A 15,467-nucleotide genomic window follows, 5' to 3' on the forward strand; every position below is an offset into this window, starting at 1 on the left:
GATAGCATTTTTTTGTAAAAATGTGTGATGCAAATTTTAAAGTTTTCTTTATAGACTTTTTAATATTGACTAGTTTTATTTTTTTTCAACAGTGTTTCACAAAGGAAATATTTTTTTTCAATACTTTTGCTTTGACAAACTATTAAAAGATCATTTATAATTACATTTTATAATCAATTGTGATATTAAGTAAATTTATTATTTTTTATAATTTAAGTTTAAGTTTAAATCTAAGAATATTTTTTGTTATATTTGTGTTGATGTAAATCTAGACTCCATATTCTCATATTAAAGAAAAAACTGGACTGCAAAATTTACGATGGCAGAATTTTTTCAAAGTAAAAAATTTATACAATATTGCATTTAATATGAATTAATTTTAAAAAAATGCTAAAAACGCTCACTAAAAATTATTGTAAAATATTAGGTGATTTATTAGATATCCGTAAATGTCAAAGACCGTTTATAAAAATAGCATAAGACGACGATGTTCTGATTGCAGAAATGGGAGCAAATCCTACTCTAGAATTTAAACCAGTCCGATTCAACAGTGCATTGAGAAGTTTTGGAAGGCTTGGAAACAACGTGTCGACGAAGGACTAAATTGAAAAAAATGTTTTAAATCAATGTAAATATATTGTTCTGCTTATGATAATTTATATCCACATATAAAATTATTCCAGTATGCAATTTATAAGCCTAGTAATTTTTTTCATGTGTAAATATTTTTTGTGTAATTCAGGATATTACGAAAATATACTGTAGGCTTTACAAAGATAAAATGTATTACACCTAAATTATAAGTAAGAATATAATCTAATTCTATATTGTAATTTTACATTGATTATTAAATATTTTAATTATTGTATTAATTTTACACAAATCATACAAAATAAATCTCAAATATTTACCACAGCGAAAATATTTTTATATCCAATAATAGTCAATATTAAAATCAGAATTTATACAGATGATAAAATATATATAAATAAATCAGGTTATTGTATATTTATATAAAAAAATAATCAACGCCTGTTATTATTAGAGAACAATATGTAATTAAAATCCAAGTAGTAAATAGATTGCTTCTTTTACTAACTCAATAATTATATTTTAGGAGATTTTTTCAATTTCTTATCATCGTATCAATTTGCTTTTTAAAGTCCGTATAAAAAGTCATGCAACATATACATATTTTAAAATTTAAAACACACAATGAGATATGCTTAAAATTGCTAATCATTTTTAATAATTTCTAACAAAACATATAACACGTGCAGAACGCTTTATTGTTATTTATCTTATTTTTTTTGTGTCGTGTGACGTATTAAATGGCAGACAATGATCACGTATTTGGCCAAGAATATAAATTAAAATATAAGTTTGTATGTGTGGTATATATATATATTATATATTATGATGTGTCAATGTATGCTCATGCAATCCATTCAATTTTTTTGTACAATAATTTCCAAAAAATACGTGCAAATTTTAGAAAAAAAGTTTTTTGCGCATTCGTGGCACTCTTCTATGATTTTTTTCTTAACAAATCTAATTATAAGGCAATATATAAGATTTCGTTTTGTACATACACTTAAGACAATCAATACCATGCAAACTTGCTGCGAGCTAGACTTGTTAAGTTTCATCAGATATACGCGAAGATCTACATGTATAATAATATATACATAGACCGTCGTGTATATAATAAAGATTTTTATACCGAGATTGGATTTATAAATGTTTAATTTATTTAATGTACAGCAATTTGTCCATGAATGATGATAATTTACGCATGGATGGTGCTGAATGGGTTGAGACGTTTATCTGAATTATTTTATAATACTAGTCAATAAAACAAATATTAGATGATTTTTTAAATTAATTCGTAATAAGACATTGATTCAATTCATAAGATGCGATGATTGTTACTCACTTTTGTCCGACAGTTTTGGGATGGTTTGATGATTTGACCGACACATTTGTACAGGAGCAGTTCGACGGAGTGCAAGTTTAGAAACATGGATTGTGCACAAACAAACACTAAATAATAGATTGTGAAGATGAACAAATTTCTGTACACCGTTCGTTTTGAAGAGCGCGCTTTCGAGCATATAGCGGAGAGACAGAGACAGAATTCGACAGAGAAACACAGGTGAAGATATAGAACATTCTTCGTTTGGTTTACTTTTTTTGGTGTAAGCATTCTTTCGAACCTGTGATTGTTGTGAATTCCTCGGGGTCCTCCTGACCCCGCCCTCAGCGAGATAATCCTCCTCAGAGAGGTGAGCCTCGCTCGAGTCTTTCGTGATTTCGATCGCGGGAATTGACGAGCCCTAGCCGTGGCAGTCATACACATGTTACTATGTTATATCACCATTCGTTGACCTAACTTCAATCTTCACTGTCGTTCAGAAAGTCACGAAGAAAACTATAGATCGGTTAATATAAGACACACTTCCACGATCTATAGTTGAATTCACGAATCGCAACAAGACTACAGTTATAAATCGCAATATTCATTTAAAAATGAACAAACGTGAAGATTGATTATTAAAAAATACACTAGACATCAAACTATTGTTTTTTTTAACAAACACTATTTCGGATGCAGATATTTTACTACATTTGCATCGTATATATATTTTTAATTTTCATAATGTGTATATGTGCATGTCTCATTTATTCAATCTAATAAAACCACTATAGAAAAAAAATCACATACGATTATAGTTATATCATATATAATATGTGTGTGCATCGTGTATCATATAAAATTAAAAATAAATCTAAATTTTATTCATAAAAAAAAACGTGATTAAAAATATATATGTATATATAATATATTAAAGTAAATTAAGTGAAAGAAATCTATAGTTTTATATAGAGAAGCCATAGAATAGATTGAAGATAAGTCGGTTTCATAGAGTAGAAGGCTTTGAGATAGTTATTACTTAAGCAGGAAAAGACATACATATAATACATACATATATAAATCTATTTCTATTTAAATATATTTCCCTATGAAAGCATGCTTATATGTAGTATATATTTCTGTTCTTTTAATTAAATAGTGTATTTTGGTATAAAAATTAAAATAACATATATATCATGAATAGTTTTTATCAATGATGTGGTAGAATGTGCCAAAAGACATGTATTCTGTCAAATGAAATATGTTTTTTTTATATATAATATGTAAATCTATTTTTTCTATAATATATTGTCAAACAATTAATTACTATGTGTGTAATATAAGTCTATGGTTAACTATATATTTACAATAAATAAATTCATTCACGTTTTACACGCAGGTAATGGACTTTTTTAAAATACCAAAAATATGTGAGATAATCTACTGTTAATTTTGGAATGGTTTCTAAATCTAAGTTTATTAGGATCGAAAATGAATTTTGAAAGCATTTATGGCACATAATATAAGTTAGGTTGATGATATCTAGATATCGTATATTTAATTTACTGATTTTATGTAAAAAAACTAATTTATGTATTCATATTAAATAATATATATATAAATGTAAATATTATTTTAAATATATATAATATATAAATATAATTAATTATTATTTTGGGTCCTTACCCCCGGTGTTATTTTGTCGAATATACTCTTTAGCAGGCCTGTACCAAATCCTGAAGTTGGCTATATGACATGTGTAAGATTTTGACAATATTATTTTAGTCAGTTTGTTTAAGTCATTCTTGTTTTCATTTTATTTTTTATAAGGCATAATGTGAGATATTGTAATTTTATTTTAAAACTATAGATATTCAAAAATATTCATCGCTCTTGTAAAATTAAACTGATTATCTATAGTTTTTTTCTTTCTTTAACATATCACATTATTGAAAACTTATATGAAATTTCGAAAACAATCATTTAAGGTTGAGACATTTTCAAAACATTTGAAATGATCAAACCCAGCATAATTTCAATTTTAAAAATATATATAAAACAAACATAAATGATTAACTGATAATAAAATAAGAAATCAATATAAACCATTAATATAATAAATATATATGATTAACACATTTTAAAAATTAAAATGGTACTCACAAGAAGTCAACGGTACTAATGAATAATTTAGATGCGAGTCTCCCTTAATAACATCTGATTTAAACTTTGACCTACGACGTTTTGTTCATAGCTCAAAATATCTTAAATCATTTTATAATAAAATAATAACAACAGCGACTATGAGTGATTTAAATGATCCAATGTTTACTTAAAAATTAAAATGAAAAAATGGCAGTCAATGTCTAAACCTTTCAGATTGATCAACTCCATATAAGTTTTTTATTTATTTAAATGTACATATTCAAAAGGGTCAAAAATGTTAGTGTGGTTAGTATATTATATATTAAAATATGTTTTATTTATATTTTTCGGTATGTCATGGTTTTGAAATAAAATCGAAATGAGTAAGTGATGTTAGTATGTTAGTTTATAAACAATGTCAATCGTATTATATATGAATCTTGAATTAAATCAAACACAGCGCAAACGTTTATGAAAAATATAAAAGTAAAATAATTTTATCCGTGCATTGTTATCAAAGGTGACCCAGCGTTTAATTTACACTATCGTGACACAAACTATTCATATAAATTTTGCAATTGGTGATTAGTTACCGTTATGTGACATGTTGTGAATGTACCATATTATATATATAAAATATATATACATTGGGAAATTACTATATCATCAATTTTTGGTAAAAATAAAATTTTTAATAAAATAAAGTTGAATGATATATGAAGATGATATAGTTATTTAAGACCCAATAATTATGTTTAATTTTATCATATCCACACTAAAAAGCTTATCATTTCTTTGCATGATCATTTTTATATTAAAAAAATAGTTATCTTATATAAAAAAATATTTAAATGATTGATCATGTAAAAGAATGATGATTTTCAGATACAATGTGCTTTGCCATAGACAACAGTTATTAATAATATACACGCATACGCACAAATTGCTTGTTTATTTATTGTTTTTTTTTATTAATTGATAGTTTTTTTTTGATTAGCATTTTGGGCATACGCGTGTTTTTGAAAAACAAAGGGCAAAACATCGAACAGACAAGAGACACGTAGACGAGCCATGAAAAGACAGACAAAATAGACAGTGATAGATAGATAAGACAGATAAGAAACATGTTGATGTATATATCATATAATAATATATATAAAATACAAGAAAATAACTTAAAAAAATGACTCAAAATAATCATAAGATGGAACAAAACTAAAAAAAATAAAAAACCTTTTTTTTCATATTAAAATACTGAAATGTGTTTAGTGATGTTATATTATTTGTATCTTTTTTTTTTTGGAAATCTCAAAATTCTCAAAATTTTGCGATTTTTCAAAAAAAATATTGAGATAATCTGACCTGATGGTGTGGGTGGTGAGGTCCCGTAGAACCCGGAAAGATCTCTTTGTCGGAAAGGTTCTCGTCGTGCTCCAAGACTGGTTGGTGATGTGGACCCCTGACTCCTTGCGGATGAGGCCCGTGTGGTCCGTGAGGTCCATGCTGTTGATGAGGTCCGTGAGGTCCTTGAGGTCCGTGGGGACCTCTGACTCCGGCGGTGCCCCTTCTAGCTGCCACTCCTCGCAACACAGCTTGAGGGATAGTGGTGGCTATACTGTCGCTGGACTGGCTGTCGCGTGATTTGGTTCGCACCTAAATAATATAATAATTTATATAAAAAAAACTAGTATTTGTTACAACTCGATTTACATTTAGTATACAATTTAATTTACTCGCAGTTTTTTTCTCAATATAATAAGAATTATTCTTATTTGCTTTAAAATATCAATTTTGATATTCTAATATTTTTTATTAATTTTTAGATTTATTAATAGTATGTAGAATACAACAATTTTGCTAGTAATTTATTTTCTTTGTGGCAAAATTTATTCATACATATTTATGAACTGCTTAAATTTTTTTTTGTTTTTTTTTTATAAATAAAAGTAATTAAGCGTCGCGAAAATAATAATGTTGAATTTCTTAAATCAAACATTACGTTATTTATAAAATGCGTTAAGATGTATTTAACTCATATTGATGCAGTGCGAATATTTTTTTGTATTTTAATTATAATTGTAAATGAATTACTAAAGTTGAAAAATAAAGTGCTTTTCTAATTAAATATGTCGGGACAAGTCATAATTGTTGCGTCAAAATTAGTTACGAAAGACCTGTTAAAAGGGTCGTAGCACTGATACATATACATATCTTCCTCGAGTAGAGCAGCTATGTATTTTCACGCCAAGATCTCTTAACAAAAACGGTCAGCTCTAGATATCTTCACTGAGCAGGTACAAAGTACAACACATCTTCTAATTGCAACATTCTAGAGATTGATGCCAGACTTACACTTGTTATAATGAAGAAAAATTCTAATTGGATATGTATTAGATGAAAACAAACAAGAAACATCTACATAAGTCAAAGGATCAAGACCTTGAAATTATATAACTTCTTTTGGACTATCTGTGCTACTAACGCTGCGTTAAATCAACCGAGATCTATTTTCACGTTGACCTTATCTGAATCTCCAAGGGTTCAACTTGATCTTTAATATAATATGGGGACTAAGAAAATGCAGCATCCCAATGGCAATAATACTAATTTGTTTCAACTTAATTGTTGAGATTTATATAGTATAGCGTTTTATCATCGATGAGATTTATATAGTATAGCATTTATGTAAATTGGCACGAAAAGTTATATTTTTCACTAATTGAAAATGTTGATAAGATAAACGTAGTTGACGTTAAATTGGATATATAAGATAAAGAAATAACGACATAATGATTAAATATATAATTTCTCATAATATCGACATAATGACTAAATATAATATAACAGGTACTTGTTAGTTAGCACGGTGCCACGCTCAAAAACCACCAAGTGTTACTCCCCACTGCGTTTCCCGTGATGTTCAAACCCAAGCCTAACCTAAACATATTAACTATTATACCGTTATTTTATATTCGTTTTAACAGAAAATGTAAAATTTGAGCCGTGCTAATAAGTAGCAAATAAAATTGACATTTATGGCGAAAATTTATAAAAACACTAAAAATCCACAAACCCATCTAACTTACGAATTGATAATCTAAAACAATAAATAACACTACAAACTACTAAAGACACTTGTCAAATTTAACTAATTAATATACGATAAAACTAGTTTTATAAAATTTTCTAGTGTTTTTATAAAATATATTTTTTTTATTATTTGATTAATTTGTATTAATGTTGATTTTTTGTAGTAGCAATATTAGTAACGTATAAAGAATGATACATTTTTTAACATTTTAAAATAATAATAAAAATATGAATCACGAGATGATAGGTAGTGTTGCCAGGATGCGATTTTATAGCCTTTATTCGACCAATGTTATCCGAAAAAATCCGTAATTTAACCCTTTTTTCCCCGAGTCCTGTACACGAAACAATATCACGGCAGCCGTCGTGTGATAAGTGTGATATACTGTTTTCGAGTGGCGGGTCAATACTTCCGCTGCATAAACGCCATTTTAATTTGGTATTCAAAGCATGCCCCGTTGGCCATAACAGCGCTGTTCTGGAGCAGCGCATAAAAGAAATAATTCTTCCCGCAGATTGCAGCGCTAGCTGCAACGCCACACGCTTTTATTTCTTTCTTTTTTTCCCTCTTTTGCCACAAATAAGAACGAAAAATAAACATTCACTATCACGGACAGCTTTATGGTCTTTTAGCGTTTCGTTTCGTTTCGTAATGTAACACTACAAATATCTTAATAGCTTTATATGACGATTAATTAAAAAGTTGTCACTGATTTCTAGACTTTAGTATCAACTCGAATGTGTCGAACCAGGGACGTCATTTAGGGGAAGAGCAGATGGGGCAATCCCCTGCCTTTGAATTTGGCCAGAAAAATGCATGTCTTTTAATGAAATACTATAAATCTGAATAAAATCGAAATATTAAAGAAATCGAACACCGACTAGCGATCTTTTGCCGCCTCCCCTCTCCTAGAAAAACTTAAATGACTTCCCTGATTCTAAACCAGAAATTCTTAAATCATCACATGAATCAAATCTAAAAAAATAGGCGCGAATATTTCCCGAAAATATTATTTCAATGAAATTATATGGAAAACATTTTCATCGGTAGATACATATATATTTTTACCAGTGAAAATATAATTTATATCGTAGGTTCTAGTAAATTATATGATTTTAAATTTTTCAAATGTACTAATATATACATTTTTATACATATTACTATTTATTTACATGCGATATATAAATATGACGGTGAATGAGTATTTTTCAGTAAAGTTATATTTTCACTAGTGGAGTCCAAATACATTTCACCAGTAGATATATATTTTTACTAGCGAAAATATAATTTAATATAATATAATTTTAAGTTTCTATGAAACTGCTCTAAAATGTCTATGAAACTCAGTTTGACAGTAGTGGAACGCCCATTTTCTGTTCAAACCCAAACCTATCCTTATACAATTTCTTAAACCAATAATAGTTTTAGTACTGTATGTGTTTTACAATATTTCGTACTGATAAGAGAGTTATTGGACCAGGTATATTCAAGCCGAATTTTGGTTAATAGGAGGGCGCAAAAACCATTATCACTTCTCAGAAGACAAAAATTCACGTCAAAAGCATTAAAATCGTGTCGGTGCCGTTGTAGTGGGAACGCTCCTACTGTTTGTTAACGAGTTTCATCGCAAAGAACAATATTTGACAAATGAGCGTGTTTAACAACTAACCTAATTGCAAACTAATCTTAGAGCCAATAATAAAATATAAAAAATAGATTGGTCAGAACCGTGAACACCCCATGAATAACTCTTTGCAACTATAAAACGTTTTGCTGCTAAACTTGAAACGAGGCTCCATCAGCACGTCAACATCGAGACCGCAAACTCCTCAATGTGGACAACTTGAAAAGACCGCTGAAGAAGACTTCAAACTGGTCTAGCTATCATTACCGAAACTCATTTATTAGTAGTGATTGTGCAGTGTAGAACAGAAAACTTTTTGACGCCATAAATTATTAAACATAGATATAATCAAAACCAGATTTAATGTAAATTTTTTTGACTTATTTGACAAACACCGAAGAGTGCGAGTGCATGCATTGCCTAGTTAATGTATGAATTTTCGAAATTTATACTGCTACATGTTGTTAAAATTTTATATTAGACAATTTATATTTTATGCACTTTCTAATTATTTAGATAATTAACTATGAAGACAATTAAGCTTAGATTCAAGAGTTTTATTGATATAAACAATTTATATTTTTCTGATTTATTTTTTTAAGGAACCCCTTTCATATGTCAATAGCAACGTTTTTTGTTCGAGCGAGACGATGTAAGGTCGAAGCCTTTAAAATTTCCCCGACGTACCGCCATTAAGGACAAAATGAGTTGTGAAAACGTGCTTTGCCACTCTCCATCTTGGAAACAGATCCTTTAAATCGTCGAAAGCTGGATGCAAGCCAAACGACAAGGCTCTCAGACTGCGAATCGACCATTTTTTGCCGCAAAAATACATATAACACTCTCAACACGAACCCAAATTTATATATAATAATTATTTGATAATTACTCTAAGGACTAAGAAACACTAAAAAAAACTTACGGTAACACTCTTCGGATTGAGCCCAATCAACTTGGTGATGTCTATGAGTGCATGGTCTCCAGTTGGCGAATCCACATCAGTGACTTTCTTTCCATCAGCGTAGACTGCATATCCAGTGACTGGACCAGCAGCTGGTGGTCTTCCAACCGGTTGCCAAGTCACTAGTAAAGTGCCATCTTGAGGACCTGCTTCAACCTGTTATAGATAATATGGTTATGCTTTGAACTAATTCTTACGATATAAACAAACATTTTATGTGATGTTCTTAAAGCAAATTTATAGTGCAAAACATAAAAAATGGTCTTACTAAGACGATTGTTTTATTTAATTGATAAAATTTAAGACGAATAAAAAGATGTTAGTTATTTAGTTGAGTTCTTTAATTTCTTAAAAATCACATCACATTTAACATTCAAAGAAATAACACGTAACTGTCTATTCGTTATAAGTTATAATAAGTATTAATTAGTCGAAGCTTTGTTAGCTCTTTTAAATTAACAGAATCGCATGTACCAAAAATAAATTTAAAACACGCTAACTGCACATTTAAAGTTATGAAATTGTTTAAATTCTTAAGTCACGGGAAAGTTGCTCAATGTGACTAAGAAAAAAATCTTAGTCACAATCTCACGAGCATAACTAACAGAAACGCGTTGATTTTTATATATGACTTGATTTAATAGCAGAGTGATGCTAATACGAACGACTCTGATAAAATATCTTACCATGATGTCAACAGGAGGATCAGGCAATCCTTTGGGTAGAGTTCTAAAGTCTGTATAAGCACCAGGCGCTTCTTCTACAGGAGCACCAGGCGGAGGTCCCGCTCTCAAGTGTTTTGCTCTAACCGTTACTCTATATTGTGTGCTAGGTGCTAATCCCGTGATCGTGTGCCTATAAACTCCAGGTTTGACAGTGCGGACCTGAAACGTTGCATGTTTTTAGAGAAACGTTTTTATTCTTCAACTTATAAGCATATTTACCTCGACATTGTTAACGCAAACTACGTGTTGATGGTTTGAGTTGGCAGGCAGCCAAGATATCACCGCTTGGCTACAGGTTACCCCAGTCGCTTTGACTGCTGAAGGTCCTAGGTTTGAAGTGTCACGACCTATGACCATGGTGCACGCAGCGTCCCTCGAAACTCTTCGGTTCACAGTCACCGACCTTACCGATATCCGATGCGGCTAGGATTCGCAAAAAAATAAATAAAATACCTGTCAAAAATATGATATTCGTGTAAGGATGCTTAAGAAGTAGTTGAAGTTTTGATTCCTATAAATTTTATTTTATTTATTCAAAATATTATATAAATGTTGAAAAACACAAGACACAAGTAAAGATTCTATAAGTAAAATATTTAATTGTAAATGCACTCGTACATTTTAGTGTATAAGATATATACATAAAAGATCAGGAGCTGCAATAAGCGAATGACAAATCATAGCAGCAAGTTGACCCTCTAGAAACAACTAAAAATCAGAGCTGTCTGATTAAATGTCTGCGAAGAAGTAAGATCATAAATTTTGACACAAAACTTGCTAAAAATAAGACCTTATAAACGATGGTTTTCAGAAAAAAAGTAATAGAGATTTAAAGATTAAGTGAAAGTTATCTGTTTCAAAGACTTTAATTTTGTGTTAAGTTTTAAATTATTTAGGTTTTATATGAGTCGAAGATTCAGATAATAATATTATGTCCATTGTGTTGTACATAGCATAATGGTAGTATTAGTAAGAGCCATGTTTATTTCGTATGAATTGAACTACCTAAAACTAAATGTAGGATTTGTCCTAAAATATTAGGTTGTAACGTATATTTTTTTACCAACTTGAAGTACTAAAATTTATTATTTTATTTATAAAATGATAATCTAGCTATATTTTTAATAAAATGCCATTATCAATGAATTTTTTAAAGCATCAAAAATAAAAAAACATTTTCGTCATATTAAATTTTTACCTCCGAAGAGGTCAAAACGTGCCGTAAACCTTTAAAAACAATGTGCTATATTTATAGCTGATGCTGTAAAATAGATGATCCAACATGTTTTGAGATAACAACGAAAAGTTAATCAAGAAGCTCGATATTTGTGTCCCACATCAATTGAGTGGTAACAAAATTAGTTAAACGAATTTCTGCTTGCTTTTCTTAAAAAAATCATTGTAAAAGTGAATTCGCAAAAGACTGCCATACTGTTTCGAAAGCTTTTTCTATATCCAACATTAAAAGACCCGTAATTTTTTTCATATTGCATTTTCAAGTGTTTTCGCGGAAATCAAACTGTTTGAAACCAAAGATTATTTTAAACGCATTAGGATTTTTTTTCCAAATATTATACAAAATAAACTGGTTCAAATTTCTTATTTTATCTAGTACAAGAGAGGTTTTGAGCTTTCAGAAAAGAAAAAAGTTAGAGTTCTCGATTGCTCAGACAATTCCCTAGATTTTAATACAAATATACAATATTATTATCAAGGTTGTCTTTAACATTGTCCCTTAGATTTGATATTTTAAAAATATGTTTCCTGTATGTTTTTTAAGCAAACACATTTCTATCGATGACTTATGAGTGACGTTCGAGCACGGGTGGAGATTTTCTATGCACATCGTTAAAGTTTGCGAAAAAGTCTCGAGAATGCTCGACTTCGTTTTACGGAGCGCGTGTTACTTAAATAATTTATTAGCGATTCAAGTTCTGTACAATATATTATTTCGTAGCATCCAAGAATATGCCTCCATTATCTGGAATCCAAGTAAATCAAAGTTTTTCGAGCGAATTAAAAGAAAATTTTAAAGACATCTCTACAAAATACGAAACGTGTCAAGTCATGATTGTCAGATATGTAATATTAAAAAAATCTCAATACTCCAACTACTAATGTTGTTAATAGAAGATACGTACCCGGTTGGAGTCGACTCCTTCCACGAGAGCCCGCGTCCTCTCTGTGGCTTTGACAGTGGTCTTCAGCACTCCGTCGACGTATACGTGATACGTGTCCAGATTTGCCGTCCCTGGGTGCTGATGAGGGTCCGGAGCCGTCCAGCTGATAAGCACGCTCTTGTTGAGCTGCCTCTCGAGGGTCAGCTGCCGGGGCGCGGGCACTAGCACCGAGAACAACACCTGAGATGTGGGCGGGTGCCGGAAAGGACGTCGGAGGCACTGGGGGCGCTGGGGGCGCAGCCCCGGGCGCCCTGTCCTCCCCCTCCCTGACCACGCGGGATATTCGGAAGAGTTCGGATAGAGCGATTGATGTTGTGAAGAGGAGTTTTTTGAGTGAGTGTATGTAGATATAAGATTATTTTGGCAATGAATGATCGGTTGAAGCGTTGATTGTATAGATTGCGTGATTGTATAGATTTTTTGCAGAGGTGGGAGCGAGCGGGGAGGGGACGGAAAGAAAAAGGAGACACTATAGATACAATTTCACTAAGCGGGAACAACGACAAACAACAATGGCGCAATAAATAAGCGTAAAATTGAAAGCTAACTTTTTTAGAATGTGAATCTTAGAAGAACAGAATTAACAATGTAGTATCATGAGAGGTTTTGAAGGTTCATGTGTAAGGTTTAAGAGTATCATATGTACTTTTTATTAAATATATATTTTTGGAGTTTTAAATCAAACTAAATGATCTTAATTATGTGCTATTAAAAAGTAACTATATAAAGTTGAAAGGAATGATTTTTATTAGAAGATTTTGTGACTAGCTTATAATAGATTATTAGAATTAAGAAGTAGATGTGTAAAAGAAGTTTAGACATTATTTAAACATTAATAAGATATCAGCAAAATATAATTATGAACTATAATATTTATATAGTAAGCTAATTGTATTTTTTTGAAAACTACAATACGCTTTTAATTTATTAAGAACTCGTATATACATCAGGCGCGTACGGTACGATACACTCTCTTTCGCTCGCTCACGTTTTAAGTGGCGAGAGTGAATGAGAAGAAGTGGGCATGCGGAACGCATGTAACTCACGTTCTTATCTCTCACTCACTCTCGTCACTTAACACGTTAGCGAGCGAAAGGGAATATATCTCACCGTACGTGCCTGATTTATAATACATACAAATGATTTGGAATTGTATTTAAATAAAATGTGAAATAAATTAGAGCTGTTTTTTATAAAGTCATACCACAAGTCAGTAGTAATTTTGCGACCTTCCAAATTGTATATATTATAGCAGTTTCTAGCCAAAAACTGCTTACAAAAATTGCAAAAAAGTTTGGAACTTTTTCTAATAAATATTGATATATTTATATTATATTATATAGAGTTAGCAAAATATGTTTTTTTATTTTATAAATGTTATTTACTGAAGATACTAATGAACCTTACTGAAACAATCTCTGAATGCGTTTCGTAGAAAATAATAATAACCAAGCTGAAGTCTCACGTTTCATCCAACTTCCGTGACGAGTATAATAAACTACATCTATACAATTTAGAAGTAAACTATTGTGACACGATTTTATAATGTGCATCTCTAAGATACATCTAGTTATTATATATAAATAGTATGTTTAAATAACGTTTGTTAATCATCTAATAGCCGATAACAACTAAGCATTTTCATTATTAAATATACACCTAACTATTGACGATACATTAGTTAATATGACATACTTCCAATCCTTTAAAATGTACGAAAAGTCAAAAGAGCGAAGGCTCTATATGTTTTGATGGGATAATTGAGGATCATTAGCGTCTGGCTGGGGTATTTTGAGTCCATTATATTATACCAAAGGACGATCGATTGCCGGCAGATGCCGAATTCAGGCTTTTGATTGACGTTTCAATGGCTCGACAGAAAGGGGTTGGAATTTCTTCCCCTCGAAAGAAATCAGAATTTTCAGCCGAAAAAAGGATTGGGTAGACAATTTTAACTAATGCATTATATCCTAGTTATATACGTATGTTCGACAAACCTGGAATTCCAGGGTTTGCTCCTAAACATTATAAAGTACCAGTAAGTTAAAAACACAACTAAAAATATTCTTAAAGCCTATTTTCTAGATTATCTATGCGTATTTATTGCATTTTTAATAATTTCGGAAGCAGAACGAAAGCATTAGATACTACATTTCTAATTCTGTCTAATAGTTATTTGTTTCAGAATTTATTGTCATTGCGATACTTTGTTTTGAGTAGTTAATCCAGAGTATTGCAACGACTCAGATAATCATCACTAAGATATTTTCAAACAGTTTACCTGAGTCGTCGTCTTCTGGTCCTTCGGCTGTGTCTTGAAGTTCTGAAAGTCTCGCGACTTCAGCTGGTAGTGAAGGATCGCTCTGAAGAAGACCGTCATCAGCGTCTCGAAGTGTAGAAACCACGGCCTAAAAATAATTTCGATTAATATAAATGTATAAGATTTGAGAAGAAATTGCGTATGAAATATCGAGATTCATAAAAAAATAATAAATAAACTGTTATTGTAGTTAAGATATCAAACGACATTTGATGCGCAACGTACTGATATTTTTTTGATATTTACACTCACCTGATGAAAGTCTAGCAGATCGTCCCCCACTAGTCTTTGAACAAAATGCGCCGGAACCATCCCCCGTCTTCCGTCCAGAGTTTCGGCATCTAGGAAGCTGCTGCCTGGATCTGCCCCGTTGCCCCAAACAAGGAGGTAATCTCCCGCAGATATGCTCAGTTCTCCTTCGGCAGCTTCCACCCTGCACGCAAATTTTATACGTGTTACTTAAAATACTGGAGAAAAAGCGCGATCGATCAACTGTCGCCGATACT

The 15,467-nt window shown here is 30.8% G+C and overlaps 1 protein-coding gene across 8 annotated transcripts in view; it reads right to left on the minus strand.

Moving 5' to 3' along the window:
- Rbp (RIMS binding protein) overlaps positions 1-15,467 on the minus strand; it is a 71,155-nt gene that overhangs the window by 17,069 nt on the left and 38,619 nt on the right. For 5 of the 8 annotated variants that reach the window (XM_088181214.1, XM_088181210.1, XM_088181209.1 and 2 more), the window contains exons 7-15: positions 15,214-15,394; positions 14,923-15,049; positions 14,639-14,659; positions 12,603-12,802; positions 10,681-10,884; positions 10,423-10,620; positions 9,698-9,892; positions 5,423-5,713; positions 3,602-3,661 (exon numbers count right to left, since the gene is read on the minus strand). In XM_088181214.1, the coding sequence (XP_088037340.1) occupies positions 3,602-3,661; positions 5,423-5,713; positions 9,698-9,892; positions 10,423-10,620; positions 10,681-10,884; positions 12,603-12,802; positions 14,639-14,659; positions 14,923-15,049; positions 15,214-15,394 (1,477 nt within the window). Of the gene's footprint in view, positions 1-1,516; positions 2,337-3,601; positions 3,662-5,422; positions 5,714-9,697; positions 9,893-10,422; positions 10,621-10,680; positions 10,885-12,602; positions 12,803-14,638; positions 14,660-14,922; positions 15,050-15,213; positions 15,395-15,467 lie in introns of those variants that run through there. The other 3 variants (XM_088181217.1, XM_088181211.1, XM_088181213.1) reach the window with 3 other exon arrangements.

The sequence above is a fragment of the Plectrocnemia conspersa genome, unplaced genomic scaffold (genome assembly GCF_051122295.1).
Source record: "Plectrocnemia conspersa isolate PC_06_02 unplaced genomic scaffold, ASM5112229v1 ptg000002l, whole genome shotgun sequence".
In the NCBI taxonomy this organism is placed as follows: Eukaryota; Metazoa; Arthropoda; class Insecta; order Trichoptera; family Polycentropodidae; genus Plectrocnemia; species Plectrocnemia conspersa.